Here is a 17,960-nt window from a genome sequence, read left to right as displayed (position 1 = left end):
TGAGTACATTGGGTCTTGAATCTCTATTGATCATAGAAGTTAGGCTTTGGTGATTAGGGGGAAAAATGGATGGGAACCAATAAACAACAAAGGAAAAGCTTTACTGCTTTGTTTTTCCATAAACTTTATATGTTCTTTCCAAATCAGCTTTGAAGGCAGATTTAAGAGGTGTTTCAGTTCCTTCCTAAAGTGTGAGAGATTTCTGAAAGAGTAAGAAAGTGGTAACAGATCCTTGACTGGATGAAAATTATTTTGAGGGGCCTGAAAATATTTAAAATTGAATAAACCTATCAATTCCCTATTTAGAGATTTCTCCCAAGTGGGTTCACTTTATTTCCTGTCTTTTTCCGTTTTTGTAACAATAATTCAAGAAAACGAGTATTTGCTTTGTAACCACTATATGCCAGGTACTGTGCCATACACACACAGGAGAAATGAGAATAAATAAAATACAGAACACATAGCTCTGAGTCTATGTCTGATGACTTTCTATTTTAATCTAATCACACACTTATTTATTTATCTTACAATTATTGGGGACCTGCTATGTGCCAGGCCCTGTGAGGTGTGGGGGGATACAGAAATGATTGAGAGTCTGGTCCTGTAGGAGGGCGCATGCTGGAGAAGATTGACCAATAAACAGGCCATTACAACGGAGTGCCATGTGTGCTGTGACAAGAAAGAGTCAGGGTGCTATGGGAGGGACTAGGGACCACAGAGCTCTGACTAGCTCCCTGAGGAGATGATAGCTGAGCCAAGTCACACAGAGTAAGAGTTGGATAGGGCACTGAGGAGAGGGAGGATTGTACACAAAGACAGAGAAGTGCAGTGCATTCAAAGACCTGTTTTTAGGGCACTGATGGAAATAGAGTGGAGGAGTCTAGTGAGGGAAGGCTTCCAGAAAGGGGAGTTTTGGCAGACATTTAAAGCAGGGGAAAGAGGGGAACTTCTAGGCAGGGTGATTAGCATTCAAAAAGACACCTAGGGCTTCCCTGGTGGCGCAGTGGTTGAGAGTCCGCCTGCCGATGCAGGGGACACGGGTTTGTGCCCGGTCCGGGAAGATCCCACATACTGCGGAGCGGCTGGGCCTGTGAGCCATGGCTGCTGAGCCTGCGCGTCTGGAGCCTGTGCTCTGCAACAGGAGAGGCCACAACAGCGAGAGGCCCATGTACCGCAAAAAAAAAAAAAAAAAAAAAAAAAAAAAAAAGACACCCAGTGGAAAAAGCAGGTTGTGTGCAGGGACAAGGCAAACATATACTGGACCAGAGCAGAGTCACAGTATCAAAGTGGTGAGCAACAAGAACAAAGATGCCAAAAGCCAGGCAGAGGGAGAGGGATTCAGTGAATGATATGGGGAACAGGTGAAGAGAACTTGAAAAGGACCAGAAATTGGAGACACCAGATACCTGCCACCTCTGGATTCTAGCACAAGATAGGTTTACTCTCTGCAGAAGCTCTGGACTCACAAACATCAGGGAGTGGGGAGTAGGACCAAAACCAAGTGTAGTGATGATGAAATCTCCAGCTTCCTTCTCCAATTGCATTTCCAGAATGCTATCAGCAAGTGTTTTACCCTCCAGACAGGACACTGGAGGATTCTTCTCTAGGACAGTGTCCCATAAATACTATACATTTTGATAAATAATTATTAAATATAAAAGGCAAAGTCTTTCTGGAAATGCTTCTTTTAATGAGGTAGATGGCTCCCTCCCACATTAATTCAAATATCCATGAATAATTCTTATTTCTAGAATGACATAGGATCCAGCATCATTTAATCCTATTTTTTGCTTTTATAGACATAAATGTTGAGAAAATTTGTTCACATAAATAAGCAGTTATGAATGGAAGGGATTTTGTTATGGTAGCACTCAAATTCCTTCTGAATTAAATACCCAAAATCACATACTGACCTATCATTAAACATTATTTTAATGACCTATCAGTCAATAACTCAGGTTGGTTCTTCTTCAATTTTGTGGCAAGCAAATAATTGGAAACCTGATTGGAAAAGGCTTTGTTACCCAGCTATTGGAATCAGTGACTTTAACTGTTACCCTTTCACTTAGAGGTGCTTTGTCTAACTCATTTACTCAGAAAGGGTTAGGAAAATAAAAATGTTAATTTTATATACCTTTGCCTGTATAATTATTTTTGATGTAAATGTTATTTTGATAGACCAGGCAAGAAGACTTGACATGAAAGAATGTGCCACAGCCTTGGATGTTTCCTACCAAAGCTCTTTGCTTGGTTCTCAGGAGCTCTTCCTTAAGAGCTCTGCATTTTTTTTTTTTTTTTGTAATTGTGAGGAGTGGAACAGACAAAATCCTTAAATAAAACTAATATTTAGAATTGTCCCTTTGTTGGCATCCAGAAGACATTTACACCCCTGGGCAATATGCCGTATTTCTATTGCACTAGTAGCGAGATGCTCTTTTTCTGTAGTGGGAAACGGGCAATTGGGAAAGTAGAGGTGGTAAATAAGAGCCAGCATGAGCTGCTTCACAAGCAGATCAATCTTAACAAAGATACATTCATATGAGAATTAGTGATCTGGAAAATGATTCCCTTAAAACTATCCGTGCCCATGTACCTCTTGGAAGAGATTCTTCCACACATCCCAGTTGGAAGACCACTGATCCACACCAAGAAAATGGAAAATATTACATCTAGGAAACTGGGGATTATTACAGAGTAATGTGAAGGACAAGTGGCAAGGCCTAGAGAGCAATCACTCCAGAGTGCAGTTAGAGGACGGAGGACTTCAGGACTGATATCTCCAAGAAAAAAATGAAACTCATAGATTACCTGATATATTTGATGGTACTGAGCAAGATTTTACATCTTTGTTGAAGTTTAGGGGTTTCATTCTTCACCTTTACTTATTGATGATCTTGGTAAAGCTTAGTGGTTGGCCAGCTGAGAAAACAAATGTGGTATAAGAGAGGGGCTATGTATAAGATGGCAAGGCATTTCATTAGAAATAGATATACCCAGAGGGTAGAAAGTGCTAGTATTAAAAATGGGTAGCAGTACATCGAAGACAAATATTTCCTGTTTTGCCAATAGAGGATGTGACAATCACGCCACGATTGCTGTGGCATGTGTAGCCTTGGAAGGGAGGAGTGGCTTACTTAGTTCATTAAGGGGCGATCATGAACTCTGATGAACTCTGCTATAATGGTGCCATAAGGTAGAGTCTACAATCCATGTGTTCCCTACGTTTTTGATATGGGTTTATTTTTTTCCAAGGGTGGATCCTGAGCTACCTGCATCAAAATCACCTGGTTTGCCTGTTAAAAATACAAAATCCTGGCTCTATCCCATATACATAGAATTGGGCGGGGGGGGGGGGCAGAAGAAATCCTGGAATCTGCATTTTAAACAAGCACTTCAGAGGACTTTCATACACTTTTGAGTTTGAAAGCCATTGCTTTGAGTCCTTAAATGTAGGTGCTTATTAATTGTTACTCAAAGTTGGATCCTTTTCCTACTCTATGGAGTAGTGCTGGCAGGCTCCAACTCCAATTCTGCATTAGGCAAACATACTGGGGAATATGTGAGGCTCAGCGTTCTCCCAGTGCTAGATCTCCCGAAACCCTTCCTCTTCTACCACAGTAATTTAACTCAGTTTTGGGACTATGGAGAAATGAATTTTTTAACTTCCTACTCCTCCTTCCCCCAGAGTATCCTCCTTTGAATTTTAACAGATGTCAAATCAATGCAGACATCCTGTTAGACTTCAAACTTCTTAAAATAGATGCTACCTGTGCTTTAAAAATTTCAATTAAACCAACATTTAGATACCCATATAAGGCCCTACCTAGGTTGGGTGCTAAAGCATACCCTGTTGAAATGAAGACTCAGAAGCTCTGATTATGGCAGTGGTTAGGAGCTCTTCACCTCAGTCGGATGGCCCAGCACATCAGTTCTATGCAGTCCAGAATGGAGAAAAACAGCAGTGTCACGGCACCTGGATTATATCATAGATGTCCCAAGTTCAGGAACTTTTGAGAACCTGAGTAAAGCTGATATGGATCAACCCCTTTGGGAGTGGCTCTCTCTCTAGAGCACTATGGTAGAGAGACCAACCCAAATCCTTAGTTGGATTCCAACTAAGCCGCCTGGGGGACAGATGAGTGGCTACAGATCTTCATATCTGGTTGCCTCCACAGTGAGTAAGAACGTTGGTTAGACATCTGAATCACAACAGGGGAAAAAAAAAAGTTCTCTTATAGGTAGCAATTTGTTCCATCAAGAAAGTAAGAAAATTAAAGCTTTAATTAACACTTTTTAGGAAGTATTTGGTATTTAAACTTGTTATTACCTAAAAGCAATTTTTATGAGCAGGTCTCAGGAAGTCTTAGCAAAAATTATGCTTCAAAAGATTCTTTTTGAAGAACTCTGGCTAATAACATTCACTTTGGCCAACAACCTTATTTTGCTGCTACTAATGCTGCAACAAACTTACCTTAAATGATTAAAATCATTTTTTCTTAGAAAACTGTAATTCAGGAGTCAAGCCTGACAGCAAGAACAAATGAAGTTGAGTATTGTTAATTTTTCAAGGTTGACCCTGAAGCCATCAGTGATAGGTTATTTTCACTTATTTTTTAATAAGGGAGAAAACAGAGAAATTGGAATAGATCTTCTTTCTAATTAAGGGTTATTGATTTATTTTTTAAAAGAGGAATACAAAGAGCTTCAGTTGGTTTAGGTCTTCTGCATATGCATTTAGTTTCTACTTCTTAACTGCACAGCCACTGTCACAAAATACTTGTGCCAAATTCCACATACAGATCCTGATTTGCATAGCTCTCCTTTATGTCAAAAAAGAAATCACGGCTAACTCTTGTGGGGGAGGATGTGAAGAAAGACTGGAGAAAATTCTAGCTGATGAAAAGTGCTTTAAAATCCCTTGCCAAATTCCCAAGACAGACTTTCTCAAAGCACTCTCTAACATCGTCATTTTAATATCCTCTTTCAGCACACCTTGATTTCCAAAGTATGGAATAGAAAGAGATTTTAGTGTTTTTTTTCCCCTAGTTTTAAAATGAGAAGCTGAAACTGTGTATTTATTATTATTATACTTTAATATGGAGCAAAATCAGGAGTGCAGAGACCTCCTAGAGAGAAGAATACATGTGAAAAGGAGTTGTTGAATAAGGCAGCAAATTACAGTTTTCGTAAAACAGGTTTATATATTAACAAAGACTGGGGCAAAGGCAAGTACACAAGCAAAAAAGATGGGTAAAAAAAGTAGTGATGAACAATTATGCATATACAACCCCCCCAAATTTTGGATTATGAAATCCAAGAATCCTAGTCCATAATTCATGTAAATGTGTTGCTGTGGAAGTTATTTTTACTTCTCTCCATAAATACATTGTTGACACAAAGAATAATATTCTTAGTTTACGGACTATAGTTAAGGGACATTTTAGGAGTTGATCTTTCCTTCAAAAATAAAAATAAAAACTGAAGAGGCTGTAAATCTCTCTTACTGCCCTTGTGCAGGTCTTAGATTTCACCCTACCTATTTCCAAACAGAAAACAGTAAGAGGGTGCAGACAGCTGTAACCTAAAGAGTGAAGGATTTAGTGAGCTGTCAATTTCTCGCATAATTCTTCTTTTCTGGTACTGCTGTTCTCTATGTATTATTAATCTATTTATATTTAACTCCAGCTATTAGTCCGTCTCTTCCAGCCACTGAGCCATTTGCAAAGGAGAGGAGAGAGAGACAAGGGTTGCTATTATTAGGCATCCTTTTGTGTGATGAAGGTGGAAGCAGTTAAATAACACCATTTTGCTTCTTTGAAAATGACAGAGTGTTTGGGGTGGACAACTCAGGGCTGGTTAACATAACCTTTCCCCTCAGAAGGTAAAACAATAGAGATACATTTTTGAAGGAGATACATTTTTGAAGTACTTAATTAAGCCTTCAGCAAGGAATGTGGGAAAATTACAGACTCATAAAAACCCTCCAGTTCTGGGCAAGAGTAAATTTTCTCTGCAGCATTCTGTCGCTGCTCATTTACTGCATCATTTTGACATCTCGTATTTCCACAAGGCTTTTATATAATCTATAAACAGGGACAGAAAGGTGAGGAACAGAGAGAATGGGGACAAAGTTTGGACTTCCCACGCTGTTACTTCCTTTCAGTTTTCCATTAAAGGGTGAGGCTGAAGGGTGGCATTTTAAGATGATTTCGTTAAAAGCCTGAGACATTAATAACTGACACAGCAAGAAGAAAGCTGTGAAAAACTGCCACTGCTTGCTTACTCTTCAAAGGATGAGTGTAATTCAGTCATAATGTAAGCTCTTTAATGTTCCTCCCCCAAACCTTTTTCGATCAGGAAAGCCTGGAATCTGTAGGCAAGAAAGATAATCATATTAGGACTCAAGCAGGCAGAGTTCAAATGCTAATAGCCTTTAAAATGTTCTCCTTATTTTCTGTTTCTGTATGTTGGGCTGTCATTCTTTAAAGAACTATCTTTCTGCGGTTTTACTCAGAAAACCACAGCAGATTAAATAATAAAAATAAATTCTACCAAAATGAAAAACATTTGCCAAGCAATTGGTGATAGTGCCATCTAAATCAGACAGGATGGTGGTGAATCTCATAATATTCACCTATTGGACTTTTATATGAATTATTTGCATTGTGATAGACTCTGGATATATGCCTTTGGAGTCTCAAGCAATTCTATTATTTTATAATGTAAACTTATCTCTGGATTCTTTTTGTTTCTTAGACCTTTATTTTCCCTTGATCTGATTTTTTCTTTTGTATTTAACAGGACAGAAGAAAGTCAGTTGCTTGGGCCTGCAAAGGACTCCCACTGACCCCACTTTGTAAAAAAAATTTCAAAAGTAAATTTGGAAATTAATTTCAAATAAGTCAAACCTCTCTCCAATTTCAAGAAATCATTTTATCAAGAAAAGATAGATACAGACCTGATTACCATCTCTTAAAAAGTATCTCTTCTCTATGACCTGTGAAAAACAAAGATTTTAAGGGCTTAGCACATATACCTTGAAAAGGTGGTAACTGCAATGGCCACTAACGGCACTAAAAGGTATATACCCAAATTAAGAGTCTTTTCAACAGCACAGACATCTAGTACAATGAGTTAAATCTGGTGCTAATGAGATCAGGATTGTGGAAGTATTTTTATAAAAGCCTGCCTCTTGTTCCAAAAAGCATTAATGATAGGTCAAAAAATACATGAACAACAAAAAAAGACTAAATAACCAGAGAGTGACATGACATCCCATGCAATTCCTAGTGTACGGCTGCAAATTTGGCTCAAAGTTTCCTAGCAGTCAGCCCCAAAAGGTACCAAACAGAATCCATAAGATAAAAGCAAAGCACTTTTGCTACTACAATAGCATACCTATTCTTTAAAGAGGAGTCTGTCTGTATAATGTAGTAAACTGCCACATCCCTCTAGTAAACACAGTTGTAAATTCTGTCGGTCCTTAATGGAGACAGATGACACAACATCAAAAGCAGTCAATTAACTTCTTTTCCGACTTAATCTGCACCCTTAATTCAGCAGTTTCGAAATTGTCTGTATTTAGTCAGTAAGAGAAATAAGGTAAAGCAGTGGATGTATCTGTACAAATCCATCACTACTACTGAAAAGAAGCCTTTAAAATATATGCCCTAACATAATGAGTTTAAGAGCACCATATTTTCACATGATGAGAAACGTTTTTTTTGAATTTTATTTTTTATACAGCAGGTTATTAGCTATCTATTTTATACATATTAGTGTATACATGTCAATCAAAATCTCCCAATTCATCCCCCCACCCCCCGCCACTTTCCCCCCTTGGTGTCCATACGTTTGCTCTCTACAGTCACATGATGAAAAACATTAAAAAAAAAAAAAGAACTCTGTCCTAACACTTGAGAAACTGCAATGGTGACAGAGGCAGTATTATTTTCTTTACACAGAGCTTTACATGTGATTAAGAAAAGTTCAGCAGATTAGAATACAGATTAGCTGGAGATTAACTCTAAGACATTAGAATCTAGAATTATGAAGCTAGGAACTTCCTCAGAATAAAGCAGAGCATCTTCTTCCAGGCCTGCAGCAGCTTGCTCTCATTGGCCTGACAGCCATATCATCTGGATTGTTTTTATCTTCAAGACTATGGATGGGTTACTTTTAGCCACAAGAGACTCAGGGTAAAGTTGCACTCACTGGCCTCAAAGGTAGAAAAGCTGGTTCATGATTAGTACCCATCTAAAATACCTGACACCACAAAAACTATGACAGGACTGATTTTCCTTCCTCTCTCCAGGGTAGGACAGGAAAATTCTATTACTCTAGAGTGGTTAGGAATTACTATTAGTGAAGGGAGTGTGGAAGAGGATTAGATTCCCCTTTGGAAAAGAAATCTTTTATTTATTTAATTTTTGAGTCTTTGTTGCTGCACGCGGGCTTTCTCTAGTTGCAGCGAGCAGGGTCTATTCTTCGTTGCACTGTATGGACTTCTCATTGTAGTGGCTTCTCTTGTTGCAGAGCATGGGCTCTAGGAACACAGGCTTCAGTAGTTGCAGCACGTGGGCTCAGTAGTTGTGGCTGGTGGGCTTAGTTGTTCTGCAGCCTGTGGGATCTTCCCAGACCAGGGCTCAAACCTGTGTCCCCTACATTGGCAGGTGGATTCTTAACCACTGCGCCATCAGGGAAGTCCCTTGGAAAAGAAATCTTTACACTAAATTCTGGAAGATATGATGTAAAGTCATATCTTAGCTGCCAAGTCCCTTGCTTTCAGGCAACCACCTCAGGATGGAGGTCGGGCCCACCTTTTTTTTTTTTTAATTAATTAATTAATTATTTTTTGGCTGCATTGGGCCTTCGTTGCTGCGTGCAGGCTTTCTCTAGTTGCGGCAAGCGGGGGTTACTCTTCGTTGCGGTGCGCGGTCTTCTCATTGCGGTGGCTTCTCTTGTTGCAGAGCACAGGCTCTAGGCGTGCTGGCTACAATAGCTGTGGCACGTGGGCTCAGGAGTTGTGGCTTGGGGCACTAGAGTGCAGGCTCAGTAGTTGTGGCGCACAGGCTTAGTTGCTCCGTGGCATGTGGGATCCTCCAGGAACAGGGAACCCATGTCCCCTGCCTTGGCAGGTAGATTCTTAACCACTGTGCCACCAGGGAAGTCCTGGCCAACCTCTTAATCCACCTGACTTTGTTTGTGATTTAGGAAACCAAGAGAGAAGCTGCTTTTCAATTTTGCTCATAATTCCCTGCCCTCAACTTGCGATGTCCTTCTCTTATCAAACCATTTTTAAAAAAATTATTTATTTATTTATTTGGCTGTGCCGGCTCTTAGTTGCTGGCATGAGGGATCTTTGCTGTGGCATGTGGGATCTAGTTCCCTGACCAGGGATTGAACCCGGGCCCCCTGCATTGGGAGCACGGAGTCTTAACCACTGGACCACCAGGGAAGTCTCCTCTTATCAAAACTTGCTCTCTTCTTAAAAGCAACCAAGTTCCCTCTAATTTTTTTTTTTTAAGTAGTCTTGCCTGACAACTTGGGTTACACTGATCTATAACCCACTGTTTCTGTAGGATATAACTTATTACATTACATTAAATTAATTAATTAATTAATTTATTTTTTGCGGTACGCGGGCCTCTCACTGTTGTGGCCTCTCCCGTTGTGGATTACAGGCTCCGGATGCGCAGGCTCAGCGGCCATGGCTCATGGGCCTAGCCACTCCACGGCATGTGGGATCTTCCCAGACCAGAGCACGAACTCGTGTCCCCTGCATCGGCAGGCGGACTCTCAACCACTGCGCCACCACGGAAGCCCACATTTTACTTTTTTAATTTTAAAATTAATAAATTATTTAAAATTTAAATAATATATTGTGGGATCTTTCCATGTCAGACACAGATCTATATGATGCTGCTCCTAGGGGACATAGATAGCGGCCACGGATCTAAACAAATGGAAGTTCTTACGTTTTAAGTTTGAAAACAATGTGGAGAGAAAATTTGGTTCCTTGCAGTGCTTCCAACCATTTTTTCATGTCATGACACATTTAGAAAATGCTAATATTTATACATTAGCAAATGTACAAATGGAGTAAATGGAAGAGCCAGGCCAGGGGCTCTGGCTGCTCTGAGGACTGAGGGGATCACTATCTCAGTGCACCTGTACCCTTTTGGCCACACACCAGTTGGGAAGTTCCGCAATAAAGCAAGAATTTCCCAGTGGCCTAATATTAAACAGGGACGAAGTGTGGGGCTCATCTTATGCTGACCTATTGGACAAAAGAGCCAAATATTAGATTTCTAAATAGTTAAAAGAAAAATGATTCATAAAGAAGAGCTATGAGGAGGGAAATTTTTTTCTTGGGAGATTACTTGTAAAAGGAAATATAAGACAGAAATTAATCTTTTTCAATAATAATACAGAAATACATCCTATTTTACTTTACTACACAACGTCAACATTGGGTAAACAATTTAACTTGGTCAATATTGTATGCAATGCAGCTGTATGGCCTTGTGAAGGAAAGACAAACAGTGCTCTAATTTACCAGTATGTTGAAAATGCTGCATTTTCATTCCAGTTCTGGACAATAAGATGATGCTGGTAACAGTGAATAATTGGAATGCAAAGGTTTCTGATAGGGAAAATTAGGGAATCAAGAAGATGACCTAGCCTTAAAAGTAGCAGTAACATTTATATGGAGAATATTAGTAGCTGGGAGAGCAAAAATAACTCAGGGCTTTAAGCAGAATGTCCTCAGTTTAAGTGCCTTTTGTGGGGACTTGGGGGTGGTGAATAAGCACAAAAATGCTAGAAAATATGGAAACATAAATTGTTTTAAGGAGGGAATTAGGTATCTTAAAAAACCCCATTTGAATACAGTAGCTTTCATCCTTTGCTTAGAGAACACTGGTGATAGAATAAACATGTCAGCAGGCCTTGAGCAATTACATCAACAGATAAGAGATCAAAACAAGTAGTATTCAGGCTGTGAAGTTTAGGATGAAGGAATAAAAGGACAAAGCATTCTACAAAGAATTGAAACTCTCATAATACATAAATTAAGTTTAAAAATAACTTAATTGAAGCCATTACCTTATCAAAAAACCTACTGAGCTTGACAGCATTGGAAGAACCTGCAGCTAAGTACCGTGGATTTGTGCAATCCTAGAAGATAAAACATAAGATCCACAATTAAACGTTAGGAAACATAAGCTCTTTGTGAGTCATTACTGTTTCTCTTGCACATTTCTATAGTAAAATATTAGGCATAAAAAATACTCTCATAAAATATTCAAGTAATTTTCAAATTATCATGCACACAGCAAAGAGGAAAGTGCTAAAGGAAGGTGAGGCCACTTACTCTTTGTTATTTAGGCAATTTTAGAGGACACTGAACCACTGTATTCACCACCAAATAATTCATAAAGGAAGACAGGATTGTTAATGTCTTACTAACAACAAAACCAACATACTAATTAGGTGACCTGCCTACATTTACCTTCAAAAGCAGAAATAGAGCTATTAAAAACACTTTTTTAAAAACATCTTTATTGTAGTATAATTGCTTTACAATGGTGTGTTAGTTTCTGCTATATAACAAAGTGAATCAGCTATATGTATACATATATCCCCATATCCCCTCCCTCATGCACCTCCCTCCCACCCTCCCTGTCCCACCCCTCTCGGTGGTCACAAAGCACCTAGCTGATCTCCCGGTGCTATGCAGCTGCTTCCCACTAGCCATCTATTTTACATTTGGTAGTGTATACATGTCAATGCTACTACTCTCTCACTTCGTCCCAGCTTACCCTTCCCCCTCCCCGTGTCCTCAAGTCCATTCTCTACATCTGCTTCTTTATTCCTGTCCTGCCCCTAGGTTCATCAGAACTATTTTTAATTTTTTTTTTAGATTCCATATATGTGTGTTAGCATATGGTATTTATTTTCTCTTTCTGACTTACTTCACTCTGTATGACAGACTCTAGGTCCACCCACCTCACTACAAATAACTCAATTTCGTTTCTTTTTATGGCTAAGTAATATTCCATCGTATATATGTGCCACATCTTCTTTATCCATTCGTCTGTCGAGGGACACTTAGGTTGCTTCCATGTCCTGGCTATTTTAAATAGTCCTGCAATGAACATTGTAGTACATGTCTGTTTCTGAATTATGGTTTTCTCGGGGTATATGCCCAGTAGTGGGATTGCTGGGTCATATGGTAGTTCTCTTTTTAGTTTTTTAAGGAACCTCCATGCTGTTCTCCATAGTGGCTGTATCAATTTACATTCCCACCAACTGTGCAAGAGGGTTCCCTTTTCTCCACACCCTCTCCAGCATTTATTGTTTCTAGATTTTTTGAGGATGGCCATTCTCACCGTTGTGAGGTGATACCTCATTGTGGTCTTGATTTGCATTTCCCTAATGATCAGTGATGTTGTAGCATCCTTTCATGTGTTTGTTGGCAATCTGTATATCTTCTTTGGAGAAATGTCTATTTAGGTCTTCTGCCCATTTTTGGACTGGGTTGTTTGTTTTTCTGATATTGAGCTGCATGAGCTGCTTGTATATTTTGGAGATTAATCCTTTGTCAGTTGTTTCATTTGCAAATATTTTCTCCCATTCTGAGGACAACACTTCACTTTTTAGTACTAGTTACTCACCAGTGCTCAACTAACTTAAGTACTATGAAGTTCTTAGGAATAGTAGGAAGCATGAAAACAAAGAGCAGGAGGAGCAAAAAACAAACAGAACGGTGGCCAGGGATTTCTCACTCACTGAATGCAAGGCACTACATCTCTTGGTAGGCCATAAAGATAATAATAAACAATAGATATATTTTTTGGTTAAAATAAACAATAGAAAAGTTTATTTTAAAATATCATTAAATATTATTTTTAATAATAAACAACAGATATTTACTATTAGGATACAAATAGGAAAAAATGGGGCTCTGAAGAGACAAAAGAATCTGAAACATTATAATCAAGTGACTAGTACATTGCAATGATTAGTAAAGACCTTAAAAGGTTTACTATCCCTTTCCTGGAATTCCAGTGTTGAATTGCCTTAGCTTGTCATCATTGACTTGCCAACTTAAGTGACTGAGTACTTTGATTTGTACCTCAAATGCCACCTAAGACCCAACCATGGGGATATCATATAGGCTCCTTTGCAAGGTTAGTATTTATTTTTTCGGTTATAGATCACCTGTGTCCCTTGGGAAATCACTGAAGTTATTATTGTTGCATTTATTCTGATTGTAATCTCTAAGCCCACATGATTCCTTTCCAATGCATTTTGTAACAATCCCTATTTTACCAATATACAACATTCAAGGCTCACATTTTAAATTCTGACCAGAAGCTATACATTTTCCAAAACCACAAAAGAAAAGAGAGACTACAACTTTTCAAAGATCATAGAGTAAAAGAAAAATCAGAGGTCTTTGAAGACAGCAGGCTCTGAAGCTGAGTATCTATCCCAACATCTCTAGATTGTGTGACATTGGTTAGGTTACTAAACCTTTAAAGTTGAGCTTATTCATTTGTGAAATGGAGATAGCGATACTTGACCCATAGGATTTTTGTGAAAATTAAATGAGATAATGCATGTCTGACACATAGTAGGTACTGAAATGTTAGTTTCCTTCTTTCTTCATCCCAAGAAAATGCCATCAGATTGAATTTTCAGACACAAAAGCACCTAACATAATAAAAGATAATTCTATATGTGGATTAAGCAGACTGAAATGTCATCGTGTAAACTGTTGTATTTGAAATCATGTTTGAACACATTTATACAGCAATTGAGGCATATAAAAGACAAACCTTAGCTAGATCTGTATTAGATATGTTTTACAAAACAGATATTGATCACATAATCATCAGATTGTCAAAAGACTTCAGAGATGACTCCAAATAGAGCTAAAGTACTAAATACAAAAATTAAATCAAACATCAAACAGACAAAACCTCCCCAAAACTTATTTCTAAGCCTCCACAATTTCAGGTTGACCAGGCTAGAGAAACCCTATGATTTTAGGAAGAAAATTTTAGATCTGAAAGAACTATAACTATCTGCTATTGATCATGGTGTAGGGCAAAGCCTGAAAATTGATAGCTCTAAATGCTTGCCTAAGCTTGAGAAAGACACATTAACTAGGGAAGATGCTTCAGAATGATCACTTTGAAGTAAACACATAACAGAGGAAAATTTGTGCTAGACACAAAAAAACCTAATAGGATTTAAAAAAATAAGTAACCTCCTCCCTGTTTATAATTTAAACAACTTGTCTTCTTTTTTTCCAGGTACAAGAAAGCTTTGATTCTATCTTTGATGTATACAGTTATGTTAATTCTTACTTTTTAATAATTTTAAGTAAATTCATACAGTAACCAAAGATGCTAGCACTAACAGTGTTAAATTAGTTTTTACTTGAGACTTTATATTTACTTGCTGAGTCTTTTTGACTGTTACCTCTTTTTGAAACTCTTATCCAATTTTCCTCCTCATTTTTTCTTCCCTGCATCCTCAAGACCCTCTTGTTTCTGCTGTGTTCTTGAAGGTGTACACTGATAAAAGGCCATAAGTATGTTGTATGTGAATTCTGTGAAGACCATGTTTGCCACTTGAGTACCTTTACATTTTGTTAACAATTAAAGATCGCCCTGACTTTGCAAGTAAAATAGGAAAAGCACATATCTAGACGATTGTCACAGAAACCCACAGGCACTGGAAACAGATACATTCTAAAATACATTAAAAGTAAAATAGTATGTGTCTAGCATGTGTAAGCACTTAATAAATGCCAGCTACTTTTATTATTAAAAAAAAAGTAATTGCTGGAACAAATTAAGCTATTCAGTGGTAAATTTCCCTTTGGAAACAATGTTCAAACAAAGTAACCTCAGTACTTCTTTGACAAGGATATTATATATTCTATGTAACAGGAATTCTCTGCAATATGATGGTCCAGTGTTGACTACCTGGGCATTTATGCTGAATATTCCATGGTGGCAGCTGAGAAAAATAAAGCATCTGCACTGCAAAGCAGAATGTAAAAAACAATGGAATGGCAGGCAGAAGCTGACTCAATTATGGGGGTACAGGTGGAGTTGAACCAAGCCGCGTTCACCAATGTTGATTCACAGAGAAAGGGCATCAGAATCAGCTGAGTTATTAGTTAAAATTACTGAGTCCGGGGCTTCCCTAGTGGCGCAGTGGTTGAGAGTCCGCCTGCCAATGCAGGGGACAAGGGTTCGTGCCCCAGTCCGGGAAGATCCCACGTGCTGCAGAGTGGCTGGGCCCGTGAGCCATGGCCGCTGAGCCTGTGCTCCGCAACGGGAGAGGCCACAACAGTGAGAGGCCCGCATACCGCAAAAAAAAAAAAAAAAAAAAAAAAAATTACTGAGTCCTTCTGTCAAACCTTATAAATAAAAAGCTCCAGCTGTGGGGCATTTATTCAAAAATTTTCACAAATACTATAATATTGAATACACAGTCAGGTTTGAGTAATTGGTGATCTAGATGATTTCTAACAATTCTTTCAGCTCCAAGATTCTAAATGTTAGGTGAAGGATAATTAAGTGGAAAACAGGCTTAGTTGTAGAGCATGGGCTCTGGAGTCAGAGTGCCTGGTTTGACCTGTGTAACCTTAGCCTAATTACCCCTCTTTGCTTCTAGTCTTCATTTTTAAAATGGAGGTATTTATAGTACCTACCTTATAGGATTGATGTGAAGATGATGCATGTGAGATAATGTACATAAAGCACTAGAACAGTGCTTGGCACTAATAAGTCCTTAATGAATGTTAGCCATTAGTGGTATTAAACTACCACCACCACGTCTGGAATGCCAGTGCGTTGATATGTTGCAGAAATCCTACTTGTGAACAATGACATACAAACCATGACTGAAGCTGCTGGCCAGGATCATTCTCTAGGCAACACTAACTAGCTTATATGAGAACTTTTCTAGCCTTCTTAATGTCCAGTTCTAATTGAGCTAAATGTCTCAGGAAGGGACTCAATCCATTGTATAAACTAATGCTTATACATTACTAACTATACATTAGTTTATATAAACTAATGCTTATGAAGCACTCCTAGTTTACAGTTTGTAATTTTCTCATTTACATACTTGTTTACCCTTTAAGGTAAATTCTGTAGTTTAAGAAGCTAAGAGGCTTTTCTAAAGCAAGAATAAAACAAAGTTTGAACATTCCAACAGGTCAGCATATAAGGAGGCTTTGCCCGTCTCATAATCTATGTTGGCTCCAATCTTCATTATCTTTTGGACTAGAACCCAAATGCCTGATTTCAAATATAAAGCTTCCTCTGTGAGAATACAGAACTTTCGAAGTCTTTGGTTTTGCCTTTACCTGATAATAATACAAACATGCATTAGTAAAAAATACACACCAAATTAATCTCTTCTGCATTGAAATCCTCAGCCAGGAAAGCAGTCCTAGTTAAAACTTCATGGCGCTTGGTTTCATGAATCTGATCCAGTTTAGTCCCTATTACCAACAGTGGGATTTGGTTATCAGCAAACTGTTCCCGGTCATAATCCCTGTGATAAATAATAATGAAGAGGTGAATAGAATTTACCTTTCTGATGTAGATGTGTAATATTTAAATGCAACTACTCGCACTATTTTACAGATACTTCACTGACTCTTGCTCACCCATTACCTATAAACTTACTTTTCTCCCACCTAGTTGTTCATTTTTTCAATCAATCCTCGCCATCTTTCAAGTTCCAATTGTTAATTCAACTACTCAAAATTTGTCCCATGAGTCTTTACAGACTACTTGAATAAACTGAGTGCCCACCAGGTATATGAAAGTAGGTTGACTTGACTTCTCCCAAAGCTCTGTCTTCTAAGGCTAACAGCTCAGGAATTTTTCTGGGTAGATGCAGAGAGTGGATTCAAACCTCCATGGAGAGAAAACCCAGTACCCTACCTACCATGGCAGTCACGCCTTTTGCCAGAGGGGAAAATGTCAAGCTTCTGGGTACCTCCTGGGGTATGCATAAGCTTTACACCTACCATACTCATTTCTGTCTATGAATAGTAAAGAAAAATAGATCATTTTAGGAAAATCAGAAATAGGAATGCTGAAGGCCAGTATAAATCAACCATAGGTGATGCTACAGCCTGGGGAAAGATGGATTCAACAAATGGAAAGGGAAAGAAACAACTGAAATGCAAAATGAATAGTAAAAGGAAAGAATTAAGTACCAAATAGTTGTTTGTCCTGACACGAGAGCTGTGGGAGACACAGAACAGGTAGTAAGAATCACTTAGGGTTAGTGGCCTTGGGTCACTGTCTTTCTATTACTGAAAGGAACATAGAGCCCAATGTTGTTCAATTAATATAAATTCTACTCACATGTGAGAAATGAAACAGATTTGGAGTTCTGACATATTATAAGCTCAGTTTATAACAGTCAGCAAAATCTGGTTGCAACACCTTATGACAGTAAACCAATATTGCATAACCCAATCAATACAAACCAGGTGAGCATAATTTTTTCCTTCCTTTGACATCACTCTTCTTTCTCTTTGAATAATCTAAATTGTGTTTGTGTGTGCGCCCATGCACAAGAACTTACCAAATCTTTTTGCCCTTCACAATAACCTTACAGAGCCTCAGTTACTGTTCAGACTTGGAACAAAATTGTTTTGAATTATGTTACCTCCTATTTCATAAAAATACTATCATCCTAATTACTGCATCAAAGCCAACAACAGTTTGAGTTCAAGGCCTTTGATTCTTCTTACTAACATCAATGTTGACTTAGGAGACATGGTCCAAAACTGAAATTTGCTTTATTAGAGAATAAAGTTTTGAAAGTGCCCTCCTTTAGGACTTTTTTCCCCTTATACTCTAACTCTGGCTTACGTACAACTTTTTGTATATATTTTATCAAACATCATT

General features: G+C 38.4%; 1 protein-coding gene across 1 annotated transcript in view; it reads right to left on the bottom strand.

Moving 5' to 3' along the window:
* Window positions 1-5,072: 5,072 nt before the first annotated feature.
* RABL3 (RAB, member of RAS oncogene family like 3) overlaps window positions 5,073-17,960 on the bottom strand; it is a 38,471-nt gene continuing 25,583 nt past the window's right edge. Inside the window, exons 5-8 of the mRNA XM_032630603.1 lie at window positions 16,437-16,587; window positions 11,107-11,178; window positions 6,959-6,997; window positions 5,073-6,370 (exon numbers count right to left, since the gene is read on the bottom strand). Coding sequence (XP_032486494.1) covers window positions 6,305-6,370; window positions 6,959-6,997; window positions 11,107-11,178; window positions 16,437-16,587 — 328 coding nt within the window. The 3' untranslated portion in view covers window positions 5,073-6,304. The remainder of the gene's footprint in view (window positions 6,371-6,958; window positions 6,998-11,106; window positions 11,179-16,436; window positions 16,588-17,960) is intronic.

The sequence above is a fragment of the Phocoena sinus genome, chromosome 4 (genome assembly GCF_008692025.1).
Source record: "Phocoena sinus isolate mPhoSin1 chromosome 4, mPhoSin1.pri, whole genome shotgun sequence".
In the NCBI taxonomy this organism is placed as follows: domain Eukaryota; kingdom Metazoa; phylum Chordata; class Mammalia; order Artiodactyla; family Phocoenidae; genus Phocoena; species Phocoena sinus.
The sequence above is the reverse complement of the archived record's forward strand: the minus strand, read 5'-3'. Positions and strand labels throughout refer to the sequence as shown.